This window comes from Mauremys reevesii, linkage group 2 (assembly GCF_016161935.1).
Source record: "Mauremys reevesii isolate NIE-2019 linkage group 2, ASM1616193v1, whole genome shotgun sequence".
In the NCBI taxonomy this organism is placed as follows: domain Eukaryota; kingdom Metazoa; phylum Chordata; order Testudines; family Geoemydidae; genus Mauremys; species Mauremys reevesii.
In genome coordinates, this window is record NC_052624.1 from 220,135,264 (window position 1) to 220,148,968 (window position 13,705).

General features: G+C 38.9%; 1 protein-coding gene across 11 annotated transcripts in view; it reads left to right on the forward strand.

The window, feature by feature from the left end:
* RP1 (RP1 axonemal microtubule associated) overlaps nt 1-13,705 on the forward strand; it is a 314,354-nt gene that overhangs the window by 60,759 nt on the left and 239,890 nt on the right. For all 11 annotated transcript variants that reach the window (XM_039527284.1, XM_039527282.1, XM_039527283.1 and 8 more), the window contains 2 exons: nt 1,745-2,466; nt 5,475-5,646. In XM_039527284.1, the coding sequence (XP_039383218.1) occupies nt 1,822-2,466; nt 5,475-5,646 (817 nt within the window). In that variant the 5' untranslated portion in view covers nt 1,745-1,821. The remainder of the gene's footprint in view (nt 1-1,744; nt 2,467-5,474; nt 5,647-13,705) is intronic.

Here is a 13,705-nt window from a genome sequence, read left to right on the forward strand (position 1 = left end):
ATCAGTTCTCACCACTCTGTGAAGCTTGAACCGGTCAGGGTTCCCAGGTGGTGGTCGTATCTGAGGGTCCGGAGTGCTGGAGACAGGCAGAGCACCCAGCATGATCAGTCAGGAGAAGATGAAGTCCCAATGCAACTGATGCAGATTTTGGATCCAGGCATCAGAACATTTACTTGACCGTGGGTAGGGTTTTCTGTGGGGAAACAAGGGATGACACTAGATTTGTTTATGGGTAAACTGATGGCTCAAGGGAGAATACCAAAGTTGTTTTGTTCAGTCTAGAAAATAGGAGCTGATCATTCCTGGCTATGAGCAGTGTTTCTTGGAGGGAGCTCACAATGCAATTAGGCAGCTTCAATATTTTGGATACCAATAAAGGATTTATTACTAGAATTGGTCTGATAACTGCTGAGCTGGGTGTGTGCAGGTGTAGGTTCATTAACATCTGGAGCAGAGATCCCCCAGGATGCAGTGCTTCCCTGCTTTTCTGGTCCCAGAGTTCCGTGTGGTTCTTGTCTTGGAATCTCTGTTCTCCATTCTGTATGCTAATGGAGATGCCTCCCTGTTCCATTTTTGATGCAAATGAGGCTAGGGGAGTTGCCTTAATCCTGTCACCCTTGTCCGGAGGGGTTTAGGTGTGTCTCCCACTGCTTTTTCATTGCTTTTTGTAAGTCTTTCTTCTGATTGGTTTTGGTTCAAGCAGAGGCAGGGGGCGGGAAAAGAGGGGTGTCCTTCGTGAGTCAGACAGGCTGGATACTGTGCCTTGGTTCCCCAGGAACACAGAGCTGACAGGTAACACAACTGTTAAAATAAAATACTGTTATTAAAGGATTGTAACTAAATTAATTGAGTAATAGAGCAGGTGCATGTGGAGAACGCACAGGGGGAGTGGTCCCTGTTTTAAAGATCATGGCCCGTGCTTACATTGCTTTCAGAAATAGCATATTGCTTAGATGACTAGAATTTTAAAGCTCATTCTAAAGTTTTAGCTACTGAAAACTGCCATTTTAATTAAAAGCACTGGAAATGGCTTTGTCTTTATAAAAGATTACACTAATTTAAGCCTTTTTCTCCTAGGAAAAAATAATTTCACACTTGATCAACAAGATTTCACTCAGCACAAATGCAAATATTTAAATGGTCGAGTTATATATCCTAAAAGGCAAAGCTTACAATAGAAAAGCAAATGATCTGTCACAATTTATAAAGTGGACTGTTAACTATAGCCACCAAAAGATGCTCTAAACATTAATCTGATGTTACTTACAGTGTAGTAAATCGGGAGTAGCATCACTGAAATCACTGGAGCGCACTGGTGTAAAACTGATGTATTTGAGATCAGAATCAAATCCATTGTCTTTCGGTTTTTGTTTTTCTTGGACTGAATTATGGCTCATGCCTCTGCATAAACTCTCCCCTCCTCATGAATATTTCCCTAATACATAATGTGTGAAATGTTGTCATTATATTCATCCTTAAAAAAGAAAACCTCTAATTGCCATTCTAGTCTGACAAAGTACCTCTTTCTAAAGAAAATGCTGTTATATCAAAATGATAAGAGATGTGAAATTACAATGGAGAGTTCTAAGAGTATTTGAAAGTAAAGCTATGCTAACTTAATCCTACAGTACTGGAGTCTTTGTGGAATTTCGCGATAACAGCTTGGACCCATTTAAGTCAATGATTTTTGGCAAGATTTGCTGCTGTTAATTTTTCTTACAAATTTTCCTTTTGCATCTTTCAGAATGAGGACTATGCTATTACTGCAGTTGTGAGACAACTTTTACATCCATCTCCTCGTCCTTCCAGAGTGCTGTCAAAATGAGTGAAACGCCATCAACGAATTATTCAATGCTTCAGCCAAACTCCTCTGAGAGTGAACAGACTTTGTCTACACGTCACTTCAATGTCACCGAACCTGTTGTGGCCAAACGCATCTGTTTCTATAAAAGTGGAGACCCTCAGTTTAATGGGATCAAAATGGTCATTAATAATCGATCTTTCAAAACATTTGATGCCTTGCTGGATAACTTGTCCAAAAGAGTCCCAATACCATTTGGGGTGAGGAATATTAGTACACCACGCGGGATACACAGTATCACCAATCTGGAGGACCTTGAAGATGGAAAGTCTTATATTTGTTCCCATCAGAAGAAAATTAAGCCCATTAATTTGGAGCGGGCCAGTAAGAAGCCATTGCCCTGGCAGATCAGCAGGCCAGTTAGTGCTCGTCGCCGAGTTGTGCAGTTAGCCAGGGAGAAAGAAGACGGCATTGTTCAGGAAGACAGAACTGTCAAAATAAGAACCCCTAAAAAGCTCCTTGTTTTCAAAAATGGTGACATAAGAATCAGGTGCACTATAGTTCTGAGTAAGAAGAACATGCAAAACTTTGAGACCTTTCTGGATTCCATAAGTGAGTTAATGCAGTATCCAGTTGTGAAGTTATACACTGCAGATGGCAGAAAGGTGAGAATAAACAATGGCATCAGATATGCTTTTCACAATGTTTGCTTTTATAATATTACCAGTGTAATCAAATGATTTGGTTGCTTACATGGCTGGCGAGCACTCTGGCCAGTGTAAGGTCCCCTGTGCCCTGACCATCAGCTATCTGCTGCCTTCCTTGTGGACTTGCCTCTGTACACTTATGGACCTTCAAAAAAGGTAGTCAGTTTTGAGGAAGGATGCACACTCATCTTGGGACTGTAGTAACTGAAGCGAGAGAATTTTAATTCTAGGTTTTCATGGAAGCCCACCAGTCTTCTCTTAAACCACTTCCTTCTCTATGTCGTCTAATGACAGCTTTTCCTGGACAGGATGCTTTTCTAGTCCTTTCTCATGCATGCCTTCAAAATATGTCCACTCATCCAATCACATGTAACCCTTCCATAGCCCAGCTCCACAATTAGGACATGAATTATGCAGAGCTCCTTTAGAACGCTACCTCTGTTCCCTTAAGAGCCGATGGTCTATTAATGCAGCAGAACAAATTCCTGTACCTACCCATCCCACAGGAGTTGTGAGCATCTTCACTATGATGTATTCAAGTTGTCAAGGCCTGACTAAGTTCACCTTAGGGTACTTAAGGAACTAGCTGAAGAGATCTTCGAACCATTAGTGATTATCTTTGAGAACTCATGGAGAACCATGAGGTACAAAAGGACTGGAAAAAGGCAAACATAGTACCTATCTTTAAAAAGGGAAACAAAGAGGACCCAGGGAATTACATGCCAGTTAGCCTAACTTTAATACCTGGGAAGATACGGGACAAATTACTAAACAATCAGTTTGTAAGCACCTAGAAGATAATAAGTTTATAAGTGGTAGCCAACATCATTTTGTCAAGAGCAAATCATGCCAGACCAACTTAATTTCCTTCTTTGACAGGGTTCATGCCCTAGTAGATGGGGGCGGCAGGGGAGCTGTAGATGTGATGTATGTTGATCTTAGTAAGGCTTTTGACACAGTCCCATATAAGTAAACTAGGAGAATGTGGTCTAGATGAAATTACTATAAGGTGTGTGCATAACTGGTTGAAAAAACAAACTTAAAGAGTATTTACTGATGCTTTGCTGTCTAACTGGGTGGATGGATCTAGTGGAGTCCTATATGTGTCTGTTCGGGGTCCAAAACTAGGCAACATTTTCATTAATGACTTGGATAATGAAGTGGAGAGTGTGCTTATAAAATTTGAACATCATACCAAGATGGGAGGTGTTGCAACCTCTTTGGAGGACAGGATTAGAATTCCAAATGACCTTGATAAATATGGCTGAAATAAAAAAGATTAAATTAAATAAAGACAAATGCAGAGTACCACACTTAGGAAGGAAAAATCAAATTCACAAATATAGAGTGGGGAATAACTGACCATGCAATATTACTGCTGAAAATGATCTGGGGATTATAGTGGATCACAGACAAATATGGGCCAACAATATGAAGCAGTTGTAAAAAGGGCTAATATCATTTTGGGGTGTATTAACTGGATTGTCATATGTAAGACATGGGAGGAAATTGTCCTGCTCTACTTGACACTGGTGAGACCTCAGTTGGAGCATTGTGCCCAGTTTTGGATGCCATACTTTAAGAAAGATGTGAACAAATTGGAGGGAGGCCAGAGAAGAGCAAGAAAAATGATAAAAGGTCTAGAAATCTGATCATGAGGAAAGGTTAAAAGAAAGTGGGCATATTTAGTCTTGAAAAAAGAAGACTGACTGGGGACCTGATAACTCTTCAAATATGTTAAAGGCTATTATAAGGAGGGTTGTTCTCCATGTCTTTTGAAGCTTAATGTGCAGCAAGGAAGATTTAGGTTATATCTTTGGAGGCTGTCAGGGATGATATAGGTATAGTTGGTTCTGCCTATTGAGGTCCCTTCCAACCCTAAATTTCTGTGATCCCATGACAATGTAATTGCTAATGTAAGAGCAAAAGTATCTATACTCAAAACTCAAAGTCAGATTTCCTGTACGGCTACTACATTGCTGAGGAAAGCTCACAATGCCATAAACTAAGTAACCTTGATTTTTTCCCCTATTTCTCTATATTTTTAATGTGCAAAGGATGAAATCGCTATAAGCAACGTTCAACAGTATTATGTTCTTCATCTGTCTTTGCCACCCATGAGTTATGGCTATAAAACCTCCTATAAGGTTATCTTACATTTTATAAAGTGTGGACCAAATCCTAGCCCCCAAAACTTCCAGAAACAATGGGCCTGATTCTCCTCTTGCTTACACAAGTTTTACATTGTTGTAACTTCATTAACTACAATGGAGTTTCTTCTGGTTTGCACTGGTATAACTGAAAGGGGAATCAGACTCAGCTCCACTGAACACCCAAGCAGGGTGAATCTTTCACCTTCCATCTGGTGAAGATGTGATTCCTGTGTTCAGTGTCCACAAGTAGACATGAAAGAGAGAAAGGGGCACGTCACCTACAAGCTAGCAAAGCACAATCCGTGAGGCTCAAATTCCTTGTAATTGGAGGAGCAGGAAGCCAGGTCCACTACTAATTTTGTATATTAGGCAGTATGCAGCCTCAGACCACCCATACAAGAGTCCGGTAATATATTTTGTGGCTGAAGATTCTTCCCTTCACTGACTCATACACACACACTCTCTCTCAGTCATTTCATGGCTGTTGATCGTCTCTATATTGAGATAAATCCAAACTCCATTTCCAAACTCTTGAACTTCAGGGAAATATTTATCTGGATCCAAACCTTGCTTGACAGTATCATCTTCTAATATATTTACACACTTACAAAGACACAGGAAGTGCATTACTCCATGTGGAAATAAATTCCACTCTGGAAAAAAATCCAGCCCTTTTTAATAGCCTGCTGCAATGCTATATATGTAGAGGGTAGAAAGTGAAGAAAAAACTATGTGGAAAGACTAAACCTGTTGTATTATTACTGTTTGTTACTGATGCAGAGAAATTGATTTGTTGTGGTTTTTTTCCCCCAGGTTCCTAACCTTCAGTCTCTGATCTTGTGTTCTGGGGCTATTGTGGCAGCTGGGAGAGAGCCTTTTAAACCAGGGAATTATGATCCTCACAGGTATTCACTACCTGCTAAGTTGCCAGGACTCTCCAGTCGTGTGTACCCCAAAGCAAATGCCAAATCAGAGAGCAGAAATAGTAAGTCCCTTTAATTATTTTGTATTTTCTCAGGTGATTTATCTCTTTCACATTTTAATGTTAAAAAAAAGAAACCCTAGCGATCTGATTGGGATCAAGGGTATTCAAGCAGGCCAGTTGAAACAAAACTATTTATTTTTGCTCAGAATTCCTCAGTAGGCATCAGAAAGATCAAAGCATTAATTTTCATTTTGGAATTCAAGTTTCTGTTAAAAATTCAGCTGGCTTACATATTTCCTTTCAAACAGAATTATTTGGACTTGTATGTGAACCTATCAAAGCATATTTTAAAATGGGTTGATTGTTGCTAATCTATCCACATCATGCTTTGTGCATACTACAGCAAGGGTAAAAGAAAGCACACAGTTTGATACAGAGAACAAATGTATGTCTCCCTTCTAGCTGAACTTTCTGATGGTATTACAGCAAAGCAAATGTATTATCATGCAGTGTTCAGATATTAGTTCAGTAAATGAATGGGGATATTTTGTCATATCCTTAATTTCATATGTGCCCATTCCTAACTAAAGCAAACTGGGAAAAGCAAGGAAATAAGCAGTTAAGTTATTCAGTATCCAGGTGCTCTCCACACATTTCAACTTCAGCTAGTTCCTTTCCACCACTCTGTGCCCACATGTATCTCCCCCCTCATCCTGAACAGTCAATATGTAGCCTTAACTCTGTTTATTGGCCATATGTGTTCATTTAAAATAGGCGTGGTGTGACTTTCATAAAGTTACAGTGTACATTGTATTCGTTTGTGTAAGTGAGGTACACTGACTATTTGTCTATCTAAAGTGCTTATATGGTTCTGCTACCATAGCATTCGATGTATCCATCCACACAACATTCAAGAGAGGTAGAGAAGTACTAACATCCCCATTGTACAGACAGGAAGCTCTCATAGAGAGACTAAAGGTTACATTTATAAAAGTGATTAGTGATTTTTGGATGCCTCAGTTTTTGGATGCCCAACTTGAGACACCTTAGGGGCCTGAATTTTAGAAAGTGCTAACCACCCACTCTCTGTATTTCAGGACCTTTTAAGATTTCTTAATTTAGACACACATGATCCCGAGTCACTTTTAAAAACGTAGGCCTTAAATTAAAAACTTGCTCAAGATCACACAAGAAGTCTGGGGTAGACTGGGGACTTGAAAGTTGAACCTCCTGACTCTCAACTCATGCCCACAACAGGGCACCATACTTCCTCACATCCTTATGGCTGTGACATGTTTTTCAGTAGTGTTTGGGTAAAGTTATGTGAATAGGCGATTTCCCCTTGGCTCCTCATGGAGCTGTTACATGGGGTGCCTGATGAACTGAGGAAAGAGAGAGTGAGGATGTTGGGGAAGCGGCTTTAGTTTAAAGGGTCTGATGCCTCGGGGCACTGGAGCACCTCAGGCATGAGGGGATTTTGAGGAAGAGAACTTTGTGGGGGGAGATCAGGTCTTTCTGGAGAGCCTAAGATGTGTGGGGGAACACAGTACTTCTGTGGCAAGGCATTAGCTCGTCTAGGGCTTCCTGACACTGCTGCCTCTGCTGCTCACCAAGACACCGCACTGTAAAGCTTCCTGAAGTGCTGGAGAACCAAGGCAACAGTGCTGGAGGAGCTCATTTTCTCTGCTAATTTTCCATGGTGCTCCTGCCTTGCTGTGCTGAGGAGCCGAGGCAGCATCAACTGCCAATGCCTCTGCACAGAGACACTACGCTCCCATTCATACATCCCTGCCCAGTGCCCCTGCTGAATATCTCATGTCCCCAAGTCCACTCTCTTTAGTTTTTCCCAACTTCCACCCTATAGCCCACCCTGATGTCTCTTGCCCCATATGTCGTCACCAGGGCTATGTGTACAGGATAGCTGATGAGTTAAGAGAACAAGTAGGGACATTCTGAGGCAAATGAAATGACTACAAAAATCAAAGTTGTCAATAAGTTTTTCTCTTCCATCTAAATTTTGCCTATAATCATGGCCAAGTTGGCAGCGTTAGAATATGGAAGTAGCTGACATCTGGAAAGTTTCATCAGCTAATATTGGGCAAATGCAGTTAAAGCAAGAGGAATAACTCTTTATGTATTTTACTTTAAAAATTCAAACTGCCCTATGTGGGAGACATCATCAGGTTATATGAGGTTATATGAGTGTAAAGTTCAGAGTTTTGGGGGACTTTTGTTGTTTTCATTCCATTTCCAAAGGCGAGTGAAGTTGAGATTTTTATTTACAGAAGTGAAAGGTCTGGTCTCTGGAATGAGAGCCAGACTGAATTTACCATCATTTCTCATTCAGTTCCTGGAAAAGCCTCTACAATGGAAACTTGAAAGAGGCAACAAATCTGAACTAGTGTGTGTGTATGTAACAGTAACCCTGGCTTGAAGTGGTTTCCATTATATGTGGGGTTTACAGTATGGTTCAATTACTCTCAACACCCCCACTATACAAATTGTTCCTGCACCCTGTGACAGTGTCAAGTTATTACAAAGTAATACAAACACATTTTAGAAATACTTCACTGTGTGCAGACAAACACATTAGAAGCCTAATTTTATGCCCATTGAAGTCAATATGAATATTCTCATTGCCTTCAGTGGTCTTTTGACCAGGTCCTAGAGAACTGTAGCATATATGCACATTATAACTGCATGATGTAAATTAAAATGCATGATGTAAAAATCTTATTATAAATGTCTGGTTAAAAATTTAAATGTAAACATATATAGAAGTACATGCTAAGGGCCCAATTCTACAATGTTTACATACACGAGTAGTCCATGGGACTATTCAGATAACTAAGAACTAGTCATATAAGTGAAGGGTGTAAAATCAATTCCAGAGAGATTTACTCTTGATTGACATGTTGTAGCACTCATTAACGTTCAGGTTGTTATGTACTGCATGTGCATTTGGATCCATTAATTGCTATTAAATCATCAAGAAGTAGTAAAGGAAAAAGCAGGTTCCATGCTTAATATCTTGGGGCCTAATCCTCTGAGGTCCTGTGTGCCTCCTGCAGGGTGGGAAAACACATTCAATGACCAAGTTGATGGAACTGGACGCATTTGGCACTTCACAGGCTTAGGACCGTAAAGATTGTAACACTGGTGTTAGAAGGGTCATGTTGCAAAACAAAATAAAGAAAATTGCACCAGCAGGAAAATTCAGTCTCTTCTTTTTGACAAGTGCTTGGAAATGAGTTAGAGAAAACAGACACCTTACTGTAATATTTTTTCTTTGTTACAATAATATTCAATCCCAATGCTCACAAAAAAAATTTCCAAAACCTTTCATTGGGTTCCTTTGTACTAATCATACTTTGTTTTTTTTCTTTTTTCTGTCTCCTTTCTTTGCTGCCTGCCTGCTGTCTTTCCGTCTGGATTCTTATGCATGATGATTATCTTCTATACTTTCCATCTAATATTGTGAATTTGGGTGCTTTCAATATAAATGTTGAAAGTGAGTACACAAATGCCCTCAGGAGCTCAAATTTACTCAGTTTCTTCTGATAAAGGTTACAGCAATGATAACTCAGATTCGTCTTGCATTCCTGACAATTATATGGGCTTAGCAGAAAATCATTCACATGCTGGTGAAGATTTATCAATGGTGCGCTCTGAAGATGACATTGAGAAATCTGTTCATGTTAATCAAGATGGCAGTATGACAGTAGAGATGAAAGTTCGATTCAGGATAAAAGAGGAAGAAACCATAAAATGGACAACCACTGTCAGTCGTGCTGGTGTTTCTGCTGATAAAAATATCAAGATTTGCAATTCTGCAGTAGGTGCAGAGGATCATTCATCTGATTTAAATATTTCAGCATATATAAAACCTACAGAGGCTCCAGTCTTGGAGAACTACAATAATGATGAGAGTGACTCACTGCAGCAGATTAACACAGAAGCAACAAGTAAAGAATCAGAATCTGATTTAAGCACTTCTGATTATAAAATCTGGCAGAACTCTTCTGCAAACATGAATGTATGCAATGTATCAGAGGATAAAGTCAAACCTCATTTTCATAGGCCGCCTACACCTGGGCCAAGAAGAGTGAGACAAAAGAAAGCATTAGTTGAAAGTGTCACTGTAATATCTGACAAAAAGGTTCAGGAAAAAATGATAGGACAGTTTTCCTACAGTGAGGAAATAGAAGATGGGGAAAGCAAATCTGAGTATTGCATGGTCACTCATTCCAGCAGTAAAACATCAAGTACTAATCATTTGAAGCTTAGTGAAATAAACAACAATGATTTATTAAAGCTTTCTTTAGAAAAGAAAAAAGAAGAAACTCTGATTAAATTAAGCCATAAAAGTCATGGTTTAAAAGAAACTACAAATACAAAGACATTAGATATGCCTGATGAAGATGGATTGTTACAGAACATTTTGGAGGAATCAGTTATGGAGGAAGGCATGTATGATAGTTTACTATCAAGCCGCAAAGCTAATATCAGTGGCTTCATACCTTCCTCAACAATTTACCGGGCAGATAGACCTCTTTCAGCAGACACCATCAACTCTCTTCATGACCAGTGTGGAATTAAAGAAATAAAAAGATCACTGAGTTCTTTCATCAGGTGCTCAGAATTGTCTCAATCAAAAAGTGAAGACAAACTATGTAACCCATCTGATTTATTACTTTCTTCTCAAGGATCCATTCACTCAACCTGTACTGGAAACAAACAAACAAAGATGACAATGTCAACATGTACTAATGCTATTCCTGAGACTATCAACTTTACAACAGGATCCTCTCCTACCACTGCTGAGAGTGAGAAACAATTCCACAGCAGCACTGAATGTGATACAACCCATTCCACTGACAAAAGCCAACTTGCATCGTCTAAGAGCAAAAAGAAGAAGAAGAAAAAGAGAAAATCACCATCTCATTATCTAGAACAAGGTGTACATTTGCACCAAAATCAGCAATATAAAGAGACTGCAGAGGAAGGAACTTTTAAGAGTGAGGAAATGTCTCATGATATGTGCATCACAAGCGAAAGTGTGCAGAAATCTACAATGCAAATTAGAGATACTTATTCTGAAACATGTCAGAAAAGAGCAATGGCATTTCATGTCGGAAATGGTGATGGATCTATCAATTCAAACAAAACCTTATGTCCTGAAAATGAGTTATGTTCCCAGGTTTCTGTGGAGCTCCAAAAAAATGAGTTATCATTTAGTAAGAAAACAAAAGCGAATAGACAACTGACCAACGTAAAATCCAGATCAGCCAAAAAAATTAGTTTGCCACGATCTGCAAAATGTGAAGATAGCCTGATAGAGGAAAAAGCTGATTCAAAAAATGAAACTGAACACAGCCAAAATACACCAGGTACTGAAAAAGAAGGCATATGTCACTGCACTAATTCTATAAAACAGACACACAATTCTTTAATGACATCAAAGCCATTGTCAGAAATAGCTAATGGTAATAACCTAGAAAGAGAAAAGGACAATGTTATTTCTGACAGTTCATTCAAATCTTCAAAGAAAGAGAAAAAACAAAAAAAGAAGAAGAATCTAAGTACAACTGAAAGTAAAATGCATATGTCAGATGGCGGTAATGCACTGGATGCTCTGAAACAAGAGGATTTTCCAGATGAGATTGCTGAGTATTCACTTGAAAGCTATGTCCAAAACTGGCTGCAAAACACATTTCCAAATGCTGTTTTGCCTCCAAACAAATTAGCTCCCATAAATAAAAAGGAAGGGAATGTAGCAAATACTAAACTTTATCATTCTCCTATGGAAAATATCAAAACGCTCTCAGATGAAGAAACTAAGGTTATAGCAAATAAAGTGCACATAACTGGAAAACCCAATCTGATTGAACATCATCTACTAAAAAAGCCAATGGAACCTCTCAGTGAAATGGGAGCTATAGAAGAATCAGCCAAATGGTTATATGGAAGACAAATTGGCTCTTTGACCTGTGCTGATACAAGTATAATGAAAGAGGTCAAATATTTACTACAGTCAGATTTCCAACATGATACTAAGCTACATGTGTTTAATGAAATGCATGAAAATGATAAAAAGAAGTTGCAATCAGATATGAATACTCAAGATACAAGTCCAAACCAGAGCATAAGTGCTGAGGTTGCTGTTCAAGTTGATTCCAAAATTTTCAGGAAGACTGAAACTGATGCTCAAAAGGATTGCGTGTCTGGTATGTTGCTACAGCAACTACAATCAACTATGCTCGGCATTCAAAAGGCTCATACTAGATGTACAGAAAAATCATGTGGACCTACAGATTTTTCTTCTCCTTCATTACTTGGATCTTCCCCCAATCTCCTCTTAGCTTGGCTACTTGTACTGAATCTAAAAGAGAGTTTGAATGGCATGTGCAAAGGTGATATGCTAAAAACTACCTGTAGCTGTTCTGAAATATTTTCACTGTTACAATTTCTAAAACAAATTGCAGTCACAGAAGAAGCTGAGGACTTGAAGGATGCTGTCTCAAATTTGCAAGAATCGACATCAAATAATGTATTACACTCTGGGAGCAGAATAGAAACGCAGGACTCTGCACATTGTCATGAAAATCCTTTCGTAGTTGAAATTCAGAACATGCCAAACTTTCATGAAAGTGAAAACCCAAATAAGATCTGCATTCCAAAGGACAGTACAAATTCTGAGGAAAATGCTGATGTACAAGAGCTGATTGAAGAATTTGAATGCTCTGATATACAGAAAGATCCCAATACATCAGCAGAGACTTCAGATCTAAACGACTTGAATGTTCACAAAATATTGTCAGACAGAAAATATGCAAATGCTAATTCAAATAATTGTAGTCTTACTTCAAATGTAGAACTAGCTGAAGAAAATGAAGAAGAGGCTGACAGTTCATTAAAAGAATCGCAGGATAAAGCCACAGATACATCATTCAATAATGAAGAATCAGGGACTTCAGAAGAGCCTAACTCAACTCTTCACAGTATAACTTCTAATGATAAAGATAATATTTTAGATGGAGAAATTTCGGAGGTAGAAGATAAAAAAGACATTATGCATCTTGGCAACAATAAAAACGCAGGAGAGCAAGATGGCACAGAAAAAACAAATGAGCACTATAAATTAGTTGCGGAAACCTCTACAGAATGTGACTGTGAGGAAGACTCTGTACAAGAAGAAAAGAAAGAAAATGGGACTTGTGAAGAAACCCCTGAGAGATTATCTACACCATCACCGTTATCTTTTAGTTATGAGTCTAAGCAAATTACAGAATTGGACATAACTGAAGTGGAACAGAAATTGCAAGTAAAACTCATAGTAAAAGAACTGGAGAATGGAACGCATTCAAATCCTTCTTTTGAATTAAAAAAATGCTTTAAAAGCCCTGCTACTTCTGACTGGTCAGATTATAGACCAGATACTGATGACAGTGATTACAATTATAGGGCATCCAGTGACTTCACCAATGAAAGTGGGGAGGAAGCAATGTATGAAAAACAGTATAATACTGGTTACGTTAAAAGAACTATTGAACAGCTTTATGGTAAAGCAGAAGCCTCCTTTAAGCCTACCCTTCACACTGTACTTCCGTATATGTCTAAAGTTCTTCAAAAGGACTCTGAAGAATCCCAATGTACAATTATGAAAAAAACCTCTTCCCTTTGTCAGGAACATAATTCTTGCTTTGTTGAGAAAATGTCAAGGTCTTCACTTATATCACACGAAAGTCTGGAAGAAATAAACAAAGACAACAATACATGGAGAGGAGAGAATTTTTCTTCACCAGCACCACAGTTCAGTCTTAATGGAGAGAAGGCGCACTACAGTGATAACTGCTCAGTGCGATGTACAAAGCAATATTGTCAGTGTAGTGTACCTGCTGATGAAGATGGAGGAATATTGATTGATAAAGGCAAGTGGCTTCTTAAAGAAAATCATTTGGTGAGAAGATCACCACCTGAAAAGACTGGAATGTATGGCAATTTGGACACAACTTCAGCAGACACAACGTTTGACAACAATAGTGATGATGTTCCATACTCCCACTTCGCGAATCTGAATCAGTATCCACCACACAATGCAATATCTTCTTCAGAACCT